This window comes from Callorhinus ursinus, unplaced genomic scaffold (assembly GCF_003265705.2).
Source record: "Callorhinus ursinus isolate GAN/ISIS: 27379988/994484 unplaced genomic scaffold, GSC_fseal_2.0 scaffold15, whole genome shotgun sequence".
Taxonomy (NCBI): domain Eukaryota; kingdom Metazoa; phylum Chordata; class Mammalia; order Carnivora; family Otariidae; genus Callorhinus; species Callorhinus ursinus.
In genome coordinates this window covers 13,101,666-13,113,820 of record NW_027397077.1, presented here as the reverse complement: position 1 = coordinate 13,113,820, position 12,155 = coordinate 13,101,666, and the positions used below count along the sequence as shown (strand labels likewise).

At 44.6% G+C, this 12,155-nt stretch overlaps 1 protein-coding gene across 6 annotated transcripts in view; it reads left to right on the top strand.

Moving 5' to 3' along the window:
* Positions 1-12,155, top strand: part of ARHGEF3 (Rho guanine nucleotide exchange factor 3) — a 329,819-nt gene that overhangs the window by 75,921 nt on the left and 241,743 nt on the right. The window contains exon 1 of one of the 6 annotated variants that reach the window (XM_073901405.1): positions 9,384-9,403. The exons of the other annotated variants lie outside the window; for them this stretch is intronic. Within the exon in view, the coding sequence (XP_073757506.1) occupies positions 9,399-9,403 (5 nt within the window). The 5' untranslated portion in view covers positions 9,384-9,398. Of the gene's footprint in view, positions 1-9,383; positions 9,404-12,155 lie in introns of those variants that run through there. 6 annotated transcript variants of the gene reach the window in all.

The window sequence follows — 12,155 nt, the reverse complement described above, 5'->3', positions numbered from 1 at the left end:
GGGTTAGGTTGTGTATTTGAGACCTTTCTTGTTTCTTGAGAAAGGCTTGTATTGCTATATACTTTCCTCTCAGGACTGCCTTTGCTGTATCCCAAAGATTTTGAACAGTTGTGTTTTCATTTTCATTGGTTTCCATGAATTTTTTAAATTCTTCTTTAATTTCCTGGTTGACCCATTCATTCTTCAGTAGGATGCCTTTTAGCCTCCATGTATTTGAGTTCTTTCCGACTTTCCTCTTGTGATTGAGTTCTAGTTTCAAAGCACTGTGCTCTGAAAATATGCAGGGAATGATCCCAATCTTTTGGTACCAGTTGAGACCTGATTTGTGACCTAGGATGTGATCTATTCTGGAGAATGTTCCATGGGCACTAGAGAAGAATGTGTATTCCGTTGCTTTGGGGTAGAATGTTCTGAATATGTCTGTGAAGTCCATTTGGTCCAGTGTGTCATTTAAAGTCTTTATTTCCTTGTTGATCTTTTGCTTAGATGATCTGTCCATTTCAGTCAGGGGGGTGTTAAAGTCCCCCACTATTATTGTATTGTTGTCAATGTGTTTCTTTGCTTTTGTTATTAATTGCCTTATATAATTGGCTGCTCCCATGTTAGGGGCATAGATATTTACAATTGTTAGATCTTCTTGTTGGATAGACCCTTTAAGTAGGATATAGTGTCCTTCCTCATCTCTTATTACAGTCTTTGTTTTAAAATCTAATTTGTCTGATATAAGGATTGCCACCCCAGCTTTCTTTTGGTGTCCATTAGCATGGTAAATGGTTTTCCACCCCCTCACTTTCAATGTGGGGGTGTCTTTGGGTCTAAAATGAGTCTCTTGCAGACAACATATGGATGGGTCTTGTTTTTTAATCCAATCTGATAGCCTGTGTCTTTTGATTGGGGCATTGAGCCCATTTACATTCAGGGTGACTATTGAAAGGTATGAATTTAGTGCCATTGTATTGCCTGTAAGGTGACTGTTACTGTCTGTTGTCTGTGCTCCTTTCTGATCTTTGCTGCTTTTAGGCTCTCTCTTTGCTTAGAGGACCCCTTTCAATATTTCTTGGAGGGCTGGTTTCGTGTTTGCAAATTCCTTTAGTTTTTGTTTGTTCTGGAAGCTTTTTATCTCTCCTTCTATTTTCAATGACAGCCTAGCTGGATATAGTATTCTTGGCTGCATATTTTTCTCGTTTAGTGCTCTGAAGATATCTTGCCAGTCCTTTCTGGCCTGCCAGGTCTCTGTGGATAGGTCTGTTGCCAATCTAATGTTTCTACCATTGTAGGTTACATATCTCTTCTCCCGAGCTGCTTTCAGGATTTTCTCTTTGTCTCTGAGACTAGTAAGTTTTACTGTTAGATGTCGGGGTGTTGACCTATTTTTATTGATTTTGAGAGGGGTTCTCTGTGCCTCCTGGATTTTGATGCCTGTTTCCTTCCTCACATTAGGGAAGTTCTCTGCTATTATTTGCTCCAATATACCTTCTGCCCCCCTCTCTCTCTCTTCTTCTTCTGGGATCCCAATTATTCTAATGCTGTTTCATCTTATTGTATCACTTATCTCTCGAATTCTGCCCTCGTAATCCTGTAGTTGTTTCTCTCTCTTTTTCTCAGCCTCTTTATTTTCCATCATTTGGTCTTCTATATCGTGATTCTCTCTTCTGTCTCATTTATCCTAGCAGTTAGTGCCCCCATTTTTGATTACACCTCATTAATAGCCTTTTTGATTTCAACTTGGTTAGATTTTAGTTCTTTTATTTCTCCAGAAAGGGTTTCTCTAATAACTTCCACGCTTTTTTCAAGCCCAGCTAGTATCTTTAAAGTCATGATTCTGAACTCTAGGTCTGACATCGTACTAATGTCTGTATTGAGTAGGTCCCTGGCTGACGGTACTACCTCTTGTTCTTTTTGCTGAAGTGATTTTTTTCGTCTTGTCATTTTGTCCAGAGGAGAATAGATGAATGACAGAACAAAATGCTAACAGGTTAACAACGTCCCCAGCAAATATACTCTATACGAATCAGAAAAGACCTGAAACCAGGGAAAAGAAAGGGAAAGAAAGAAAAAAGAAAGAGGAAAAAAAAAAAGAAAAAGATAAAAACAAAAACAGAACAATACAAAAAAAGCAGAATATGATCAAATATGATCAGGCTAGTGCATAGATCAGTGCCACACACTAGATTTTGGGCGTATTTTGGTCTGTTAGAAAAAAGTGCCTCCTAAAATTTTAAAGGAAGAAAGACTTATATATGTACAAAATAAGGGTTGATACAATGAAGGATGGAAGATGACTGTAAAGATGAAAATTATAAAAGATTTTATAAAAGGACTTGATAAGATAAGAAGTTGTTTGAAAAAAGAAAGAAGAAGATTTAAAAAAAATAAGAAAAAAAAAGGGAGAGAATGTGATCAGGCAGGAGACTAGAACAAAACCATACACTAGTGATTTAGGGTATATTTTGATCTGTTCGAAGAAACTGTATCTCAAAATTTTAAAAAGAGAACTTATATACATATGCCAAAAATAAGGGTCACTACTATGAAGGGATAATATATGACTCTAAAAATGAAAAAAAAATGTTTTTTTAAAAAAGGGATCGATAAGATGTTGGTTGAAAAAGGGAAAAAGAAAAATTCAAAAAAAAACCAGTTAAAAAATTAACTTTGAAAAACTAATGACTCATGGTAAAAAAAAGCCGTGAATTCTATGTGCAGTATTCCCCTAGCGCTGGAGTTCTCCCGTTCTCCTTGATCGGTAAACTTGGTCTTGGCTTGCAGGCTGTTCGTGGGGATAATCTGGGGGCCTGTTGCCATGGTTCCCAAATGTCTTTGCCAGAGGCGGAATTGCCCCGCCCTTGTCCCTCTGGGTTAAGCAAGCTGCTCGGGTTTGCTCTCAGGAGCTTTTGTTCCTTGCAAGCTCTTCGGTACAGCTTTGGAGGACCAGGGTGAAAATGGTGGCCTCCCAATCTCCACCCGGAGGAGCGGAGAACTCGGGCCCCCACTCCTCAGTGTGCCCCCAGAGAAAGGCAGTCACTCCCGTGTCCCTGGTCTCTGGCCGCACTCCGTGCTCACCTGGCCTGTGACCGAGTGTTTCTATCTCTGGCACCCGACCCCGTGTGGAGTCTCCAAACCCAGCAGATCCCTGAGGTGCGCTCCCGCGCCGCTCCTCCCGGGGGAGGAAGGAGAGTCTCCCTGGATCTGCCGCTTGTTGGGTCCCTGCTGGAGGAGCAGTGGCCCGACTGGGCCGCGGATCACAGTTTATGGCAACCCCGAGCTGAGAGCCCGCGCCTCAGCTCCATCTCTGCAGCCGGCTTCCCTGCTCCAATACCTGGGAGCTCTGCTGCACTCAGGCACCCCCAGTCTTTCTGTGACCCCAAGGGTCCTGAGACCACACTGTCCCGCGAGGGTTCCACCCCCCGTTTAGCCACTGGATTGACGTCCTTCAGCGGAGCCGGCTTCTAAAAGTTCCGATTTTGTGCCCCGCGGCTCTATCACTTGCCAGAAGCGGCCGACGGAGGCCCCCTCCCCTGCCGTCTATCCTCCCGAATATTGCCTTGGATTCACTTCTCCACACGTCCTGCCTTCCAGTAAGTGGTCGCATTTCTTTTGAGAGTTGTTGGTATTCTTCTCTTCGATCTCCTGTTGAGTTCATAGGTGTTCAGAATGGTTTGATCCCTGTTCAGCTGAATTCCTGAGACCAGACGAAATCCAGGTCTCCTACTCCTCCTCCATCTTGCTCCGCCCCCCTATATCTATTTAATTTAAGAATCTCACTTAGGGTTTTAGGATATAAGATTATAAGATGAATGCATCTTGTGTGGGGAAATGGTTTCTATTATACATAAGTCGTATTGAGAGTAGGAAGAGGTCAATCTAGCCCCTAAGTAATCTGACTGGCTACAGTTCAAGTCTTTTCTCACTTTGCTCTCCGCTTCGTGGGGCTTTTGTCCTTCTGTTCCCACCATGGCTGCTCATCTCCTGCCCTCATGCCCATGTTCCAGCTGGGGAGGAAGAAGAAGGGAGGGCCAGCACTAAAGCAGGGAAGCCAAGGCCTTCGGGAATCCTTGGTGGATTTCTGTCTACATCTTTGACCAGAACAGAGGTGTGTGTCCTCCCATAGCTGCAGGGAGGTTTGGGAAGGTGAGAATGTTTAACTGCAGCATGTTGGATTCTGTTAGTAATGACAAAAGGATGTATCAGTGTCTGTCATGATTCCCTAGAGAAACTCTGGCTAGTGCAGGTCCCCAAGATCCAAATAAGAATGGTTGTGTGTTATGGAATATTATGCAGCCATCAAAAGGAATGAGATCTTGCCATTTGCAACGATGTGGATGGAACTGGAGGGTGTTATGCTGAGTGAAATAAGTCAACCAGAGAAAGACATGTATCATATGACCTCACTGATATGAGGAATTCTTAATCTCAGGAAACAAACTGAGTGTTGCTGGAGTGGTGGGGGGTGGGAGGGATGGGGTGGCTGGGTGATAGACATTGGGGAGGGTATGTGCTATGGTGAGCGCTGTGAATTGTGTAAGACTGATGAATCACAGATCTGTACTTCTGAAACAAATAATGCAACATATGTTAAGAAAAAAGAAAAAGAAGAGGATAGCAGGAGGGGAAGAATGAAGGGGAGTAAGTCAGAGGGGGAGACGAACCATGAGAGACGATGGACTCTGAAAAACAAACTGAGGTTTCTAGAGGGGAGGAGGGTGGGGGGATGGGTTAGCCTGGTGGTGGGTATTAAAGAGGGCACATTCTGCATGGAGCACTGGGTGTTATGCACAAACAATGAATCATGGAACCCTACATCAAAAACCAATGATGTAATGTATGGTGATTAACATAACAATAAAAAATTAAAAAAAAAAGAATGGTTGTGTGTTTATCACAACATTGTTTGTAACGGCAAAAAAAACTTTGAACAGCATAAATATCCATTAGTGGGAAAATTCACAAATAAATTGCTATTATAACCATACCATCAAGTACCATAAAGCAGTTATGACCTGCATGTATCAACACGGATAAATCTCAAACATGTAAAATATCAAATAGACAAGTGCAGACGGTTAAGTATAACACAGTATGATTGCACTTACATAAAGTTTACATACAGAAAAAAACTTGCTTCTAGTTACCCAGTAAGGAAAAAATATGAATCAGGAGTGATCAGCCTCACAGCCAAAAGTGGGGAGGAATGTTACCAGGGAGGGATGTTCAGTGAGCATCAGTTGTTACCTGTGACCAGAGAAGGATCCAGGTTTTGTGGGGCCTGCCGCATATATAATTGGGGGGATTCCCTCTTAAGAAAAAGAGGGCCCCCACCTTGGGCTTTACTGTAACTCTGCCTCAAACTGGCCTTTGCAAGAGTGTGGGTGGCTCAGTCGGTTAAATGTCTGCCTTCGGCTCAGGTCATGATCTCAGGTCCTGGGATCGAGCCCCGCGTTGGTCTCTCTGTTCAGCGGGGAGCCTGCTTCTCCCTCTCCCTCTGCCTGTCTCTCTGCCTGTTGTGCTCTCTCTGTCAAATAAATAAATAAAATCTTTAAAAAAAGTGTATGTTATACACTAAGAACTCATTGCTAAAGTTATATGGGAAGCTCTTTGTAGATGGGTAATAATAACATTCACAATCACAAGAGCAAACATTTTTAAACCCCTTACCATAGGCCAGGCTCTGCATTAAGCGTTTGACAGGAATTTTTCCTTGACACTTCACAACCAACTAATCGGCCTCCTTTTATGGCCTGGAAAGCAGAGTCTCAGAGGGGTTAAATTATTTGCCCAGTGCCACACAGCTAGTACATGTAAGTACTAGTACATGGAGCAGAGCAGGACTTGCTTACTATGGACTAAACACACTACACATAGAGATCTCTCCATTGTTATTTATGTGTGTGTTATGTTTCCTTCAGTAAAGGCTCGTTATTTTTAATTAAGTAGAGGAAGAGCAATACAACCTGAAAATATTTCTTCCTATTACGTGGAGGTTATTTTTGGAATTAGTGTGTAGTTGAGTAGTATTTCTCAAAGTAATTGATTTGATGAGTAGGCAAGGATGATTTGTGATAAGTTAAATGTCTTTGATTAAAAGACTTTTGCTTAGGATGCCTGGGCGGCTCAGTCAGTTAAGAGTCTGCCTTCAGCTCAGGTCAGGATCCCAGGGTCCTGGATCGAGCCCCATGTCAGGCTCTCTGCTCAGTGGGGAGTCTCCTTCTCCCTTTCCCCCTCCCCCCTGCTCGTGCTCTCTCTCTCTCACGCTCACTCTCTCTCTTAAATAAATAAAAATCTTAAAAAAAAAGAGTTGATTAAAAAAAATCTTCAGAATCCTTGTTGTACTTAATTTGTTGGCTGAGCTAATGGAAAGCACCAGGTGTAAATAATCAAGAAGTCAGTCCTAATGATTTCCTAGTAACAAGGCTGCATGAGAATCTTCCCATATGGGTGTACATGAGGCATCATGAGGCCCCAGACCCACATGCATAATTGTGTATGTGGGTCTGTTTCATGGTGTCTGCTAGGGATAGGACTCTGTGTGCTTGTGGGCATAAACACATGGACATAACTTCCTCTGGATCCCAAAATGATTAACCCCACAATGAGGAGGAAAGCATGAAGATAAGCCATGATTGAATCGGCCATTCCTCGAAACAGTGTGAGTTAAGAGCCAAACCAAGGAAACCCACAGGACCGGCTGCCCGGCACTCTGCTGGTATTTGGGAAAGGGGGCTTGAGGAAGGCCTGGAAGGTCCCGGTGCTGCACGGCTCAGCCTGGGGGCTTGACTGTGGCTCCCCCAGTGAGCTGCTTAGGACATGAAAGAGCTCGTGGCCGCACAGAGCCCTGGACATGGTCTTTGCCCCAGGGAGCCCACAGCCAGGAAAAGCGGGGAGGTGAACCAGCATCTACCCAGTGTTGCTCTTGGCTGTAGGGAGGGAAAGGAAAAAAGCCAGGATGACCTGGAGAGAAGGAGCTAAACCACCTTCCTGGTCACATTTAAGGGGTATTAACATTTGTACGTATTTGTAAATATTGAGTATGCCATTACCAAGTAACAGCCTTACCAAATAATTGAGTGGAGGACCTCCTTCTGTTTGATTTCACTGGTTTGGGCTTTTTTGTGTGTGTGTGTGGTGCAGAGTGTTTGGCCCCTTTTCTTTTGTGTGGTTCTATGGGTTGAATAAAGGGGAGGTTGTTTTTCAATTGTCTGTGTGCAGGATGCCTTGGCTGACTAAAAATTTGGCACGGAAAAGCGAGCAGCAGTTTGTGATGTTACTGATTTGGCGTTTGCATAAATAACTCAAGAGCCCTAAAAACCACCCTGTGCACCATCCACCGTAGACTCAGGACATCAAAGGCAATGAAGTCTGGCCCTACTCATTTTGCAAATGGGGAAATAGAGACCAGAAGAGCTTGCACACCACATTGCTTACAATGGTTAGCAAGTTTGTCAGGAGCATGACTTTTTGTTTTCTATTTTTATTTAAGATTTTACTTGTCTATTTGCCAGAGAGAGCACAAGCAGGGGAAGCAGCAGACAGAGGGAGAAGCAGGCTCCCCGCTGAGCAAGGAGCCCCTTGTGGGACTCGATCCCGGGATCTTGGGATCATGACCCGAGCCGAAGGCAGACACCTAAGTGATTGAGCCACTCAGGCGTCCCAGGAGCATGACTTTTTGAGAGGGGGAAGTTTGACAAGTTATAAGCGTCCTCTGGAAATTCTAGGTTGGAACACGGAGCCCCTGGATGGGTGAACATGTGAAACCCTCTGAGTTTCCTTATAATTGCAGGAGGGATAGCAAGTCAGGGCAGTGGGGTGAGGCGTGCAGAGGGGATACTGGGATCATCTATCTGTTGCTCCCCATCTCTTGCTGGGGCCTCTCATTTTACTCCCAGGCTGTCCCTCTCTGTTGAGCAGGGCAAAGTTGTGTGTGGATGGGGAAGAAGCCCCTGCAAACAGCAGCTCTGAGTTCCCGTGCTGGGTAGGCTGTGTGTACTGTCAGCCCTGTGGATGGAGAGGTTGCCAGACCCCACTCTTACCCGGTCCTTCTTGCTCAGACAAGCCCTCTGCTAATCCGTCAGGGGGCAGAGTTTGTTTTTGACATTTCTTTCTCTGATAGCAACTGCTCCCAAGAAGCCAGCACCCCCAGCCCCATCCCTGAGGCCAGTTCTCTTCTAGGCCATGGACTGGGCAGAAATCACCAAACGTGGACTCTACCCTGAAGGAACTCCCCCACAGAGCATGTGGGTGGACTGAACTGAGAGTTGGGGGCTGAAGGGAGAGTGGTCTATCCTTAGGGAGGTTGTGGAGGTCAGGAAGGCTTCTCAGAAAGGGTGGCATAGGGCTGGGTCTTCAGAGGCTCAGCTGGTTGGGGAGAACCAAGCACTATAGGCCTGGATGTTGTTGGTACAGGGGTGGGGGAGGCATCCTTCTGCACGTCTCTCTGCGGTGTGGAGATGCTGGCGTGAGGATCCCAGGAAAGAGGTCCAGGGGTAGGTGGGGGCAGGGCGAGTGTAGTGGTTAGTCGACTTAGTTATATTTTTTATCTTGGATTTTATTTTCTAAGAGATATGGAACCTTTCGAAGATTTGAAATGGGATGCAGGGATGAGGAGGGAATGACTGTATTTGAGATTTAACAGCTCCTTGATGGTTGAAGTGTGCAGGGGGAGTGAAGATAGGGGGCTGGGTCAGGGAGGAAGGGTCTGAAGCACAGTGGATGTAGAAAGGTGGGTGGGGGTCTCTGGACTCCCCAGGGTCCAAAGTGGGTGTGGGGAAGATGGTGAAGCCATTCATTGAGAGTCTCTTCCTTAACTGGGGAGCCACAGTTCCTAGATGCACAGAACGGGGGTTAGGAACCATGATGAAGACAAAAGGTGCTCCCACAGCTGTGGTCATAGAGGTCCCAGCTCCTGCGTTCTCCTCTCCTCTCCTTTGAAACTCACTCAGCCTGATCCCCATGCCCCAGGGCCTTGCCCATTGCTAGCTCAGCTGATGAATTACTTGGGAGTTAATGGTTGGTGGGTATTAATATGTTACCCACCCCTGGTAACCTGTTTCCATTTTAAACAGGTCCTCAGAACTCTTAGGTCAGCCCTGAAAATTGCATCAGAATTTAATCAGAAAAACTTCAGATGTCCAATTTTAGCTTCAAGTAATATATTTTTAGGTTTTTCTCTAGTGGAGTCTCAAATTGAGACCAGGTTTAAACAACAAAAAATTATATGCTAAGACATTTTACTCTCTTTTGCTCTCTGGTGGCAGGCTCTTGAATGCCTCTTTCCAAGTCCACCTACTTTGGGATTCATTGATTGAAAAAAATAATTATTGCATGTCTCTTGTGGCCTAGATGCCTCAAAGAGCCTCACTGTCTGAACTTATGACGGCCATCGTAAAGGATCAGCAAGGCATATGAAGTAAGTTAAAATGAATTATGTCTGAAAGATTTTATTTTTTAGCATTTCACATTTCTCTTTGATACAGTACATATCCTGAGGCATTACAAACCAGCGGCTGAGAATTGATGCTGTGTGTACCAGTCATATTTCCCGCTACATATCTCAATTTCTTTTATTATCCTGGATTCAGAAGAATGTGGAATGTACTGTGTGTTATTACAGGTCTAATAAAAAAATATTAAAAGATTACCCATCAGTTGGCTCAGGTCATGATCTCAGGGTCCTGGGATCGAGCCCCGTGTCAGGCTCTGTGCTCAGTGCAGAGTCTGCTTGGGATTCTCTTTCCCTCTTCCCCTGCCCCTTCCCTGCTCGTGCTCTCTCCCTAAAATAAATAAATAAAAAATAAAATCTTAAAAAAAAAAAGATTACCCCTCAATATTAGTGGTAGTATCTTGAGACAAGTGAGGTACATAATACTGGGAACATGTGAACTCCTCCGAGGGGGGCTGGTGAAATGAATGGGACTGAGGAAGCTCTTTTCCCTTCCTGGCAGATAGTTTTAGAAAAGTATTCAGATTCCCCCACAAGGTAGGCTCCTCTGAAAAAAACCAACCATGTTGATGAATAAACTGAAATTTTCTGTACGTTATTATTTGAATGCCCAAGGGGAAGCAGGTGAGTGCCCAGCACAGTGCCCAGAGAGCATGCCTGGCAGCCTGCGTGACTGAAGCTTGTATAGTTCTACCTTGCGTTCTTGCCATGTTTTTGTCTGGTTGTCGCTTTGGCTTTACATTTTTATGTAGAAATTTTGCCCAAACTTCACATAGCATTGTACTATTTCGTCAACAAAGCCTTGTGGTATTTTTAAAAAAATAGCGTCTGATAATCATAACAGCTATGAACATAACACGCTTATCTTGTAGTTTTATAATCTATAATGTGCTTTTATCCATGATCCTTGAGCCTTTTAATGAGATATGAATATTATCATATCCAGAGGAGGACCCTGAGGCTCAAGCAGGTTAAGCAGCTTGTCCAAGGTCACATAGTTCATTACCAGCCTCCAGCCGGGGTCTTCTGCCCCCAGTGCTGGTGCTGTTTGCACTGTGAGAGAGAAAACCACCCCTGTTCTCAGGAGGCTAATGTCAGACTTGAGTGTAGAGTGATGTTTTTGGTGACAGTGTGCAGAATTTACCATCCTATTACCATATAGACTTCTGTGAGCAGGTGTTTTTGCCGCTTTGATTTGGTGAACGAGCAGACGGTGGAGGTGGACCAGGCCACAGAAGGCACTGGGATTGACAGAGGGCCTGGCACTGAGCTGTTGATGCCCAAAGGTCAAGATTCTCCTCTGTGCTGCGTGATGAGGCTGGCATCTGGGGGTGTCGTCCCCCCGAGGGGTCTTCTCCCCCTCGAGCACTGTGACTTTGCCAAATGTTTTTCACCTGGCTCCTCTCTAATTGCTGGAGAAAGGTGACATGGAGGTGCAACCACATAATCCGGGAAACACAGTGTTTCTTGTCTCACCCTAGGAGACCAATTCTGTGTTCCTAGGACACAGCCACTGCATGTGTCTGAGACAGACAGGAGGGACCCGACAGCCATGTCATGATGTTGATATAGCAGGTGTTGGGTGAAAGGTTCTAGTCACAGATGCTGGAGGCCACACACCTTTCTGTTTCTCCAGTGTGCCACACTCCCTACCACAGGGCCTCTGCACATGCTGTCACCTCCGCCCGGGATGCTTTTCCCCCTATCATTCTTCAGATCTCACAGATCTCATACAAAGGTCCACTTTTCTCCGAAAACCTTAACCATTGTACAAATATATACTTAGCCTGGATAAAATATCTATTTAACTCACAAGTGAGAAAACGAGAAGAATGAGCAAGAGATGCCTGGTTTTAAGAAATATTCAGGAGTGGGGTGCCTGGCTGGCTCAGGGGGTGGAGCATGCGACTCTTGATCTCAGGGTTGTGAGTTCGAGCCCCACGTTGGGTGTAGAGATTATTTAAAAATAAAATCTTTTAAAAGAAAAGTATTTAGGAAAATATATGTGTGTATTGACATACATGTATTCTCATATGTGTGTATACACAAATGTACACATATGTGTGTGTGTGTGTATGTGTCTATGTATGTATATAGTCATGGGAAAACGTGGAGAAAAGAATGTTGAGATAAGACGGAGATATAAGGGGCGCCTGGGTGGCTCAGTTGGTTAAGCGACTGCCTTCGGCTCAGGTCATGATCCTCGAGTCCCGGGATCGAGTCCCGCATCGGGCTCCCTGCTCAGCGGGGAGCCTGCTTCTCCCTCTAACCCTCCCCCCTCTCATGTACTCTCTCTCTCTCATTCTCACTCTCTCAAAATATATAAATAAATCTCAAAAAAAAAAAAAGACGGAGATATAAAACTGGTTAAGCTCCTACAGGAAAATAACACTGTAACCTTTGGAATTCTCTCTTACACCTGACAGGAATTATTTGCAACTTACCAGTCTTAACAAGTTAACATCCTAACTTTACAGAGTCTGGGCCCTCATCAAAAGTGAATAGTAAGTCAAACAAAATTACCTTCCCTGTAGGCAGGTGCAGGCTGTGGACTTTGAAAAGCCATGCTTTATTTCCTAGTTTTGGATAGTTCTTTAAGACAGTATTATATCTTGAGTGGCTAGCACAGTGCCTGACACAGGAGAAACCAGTGGCTATTTGTTGAATGAATGAACACATGGGGAGAAGGTTGGTTCCTCAGGCACACATGGGGCCGGGT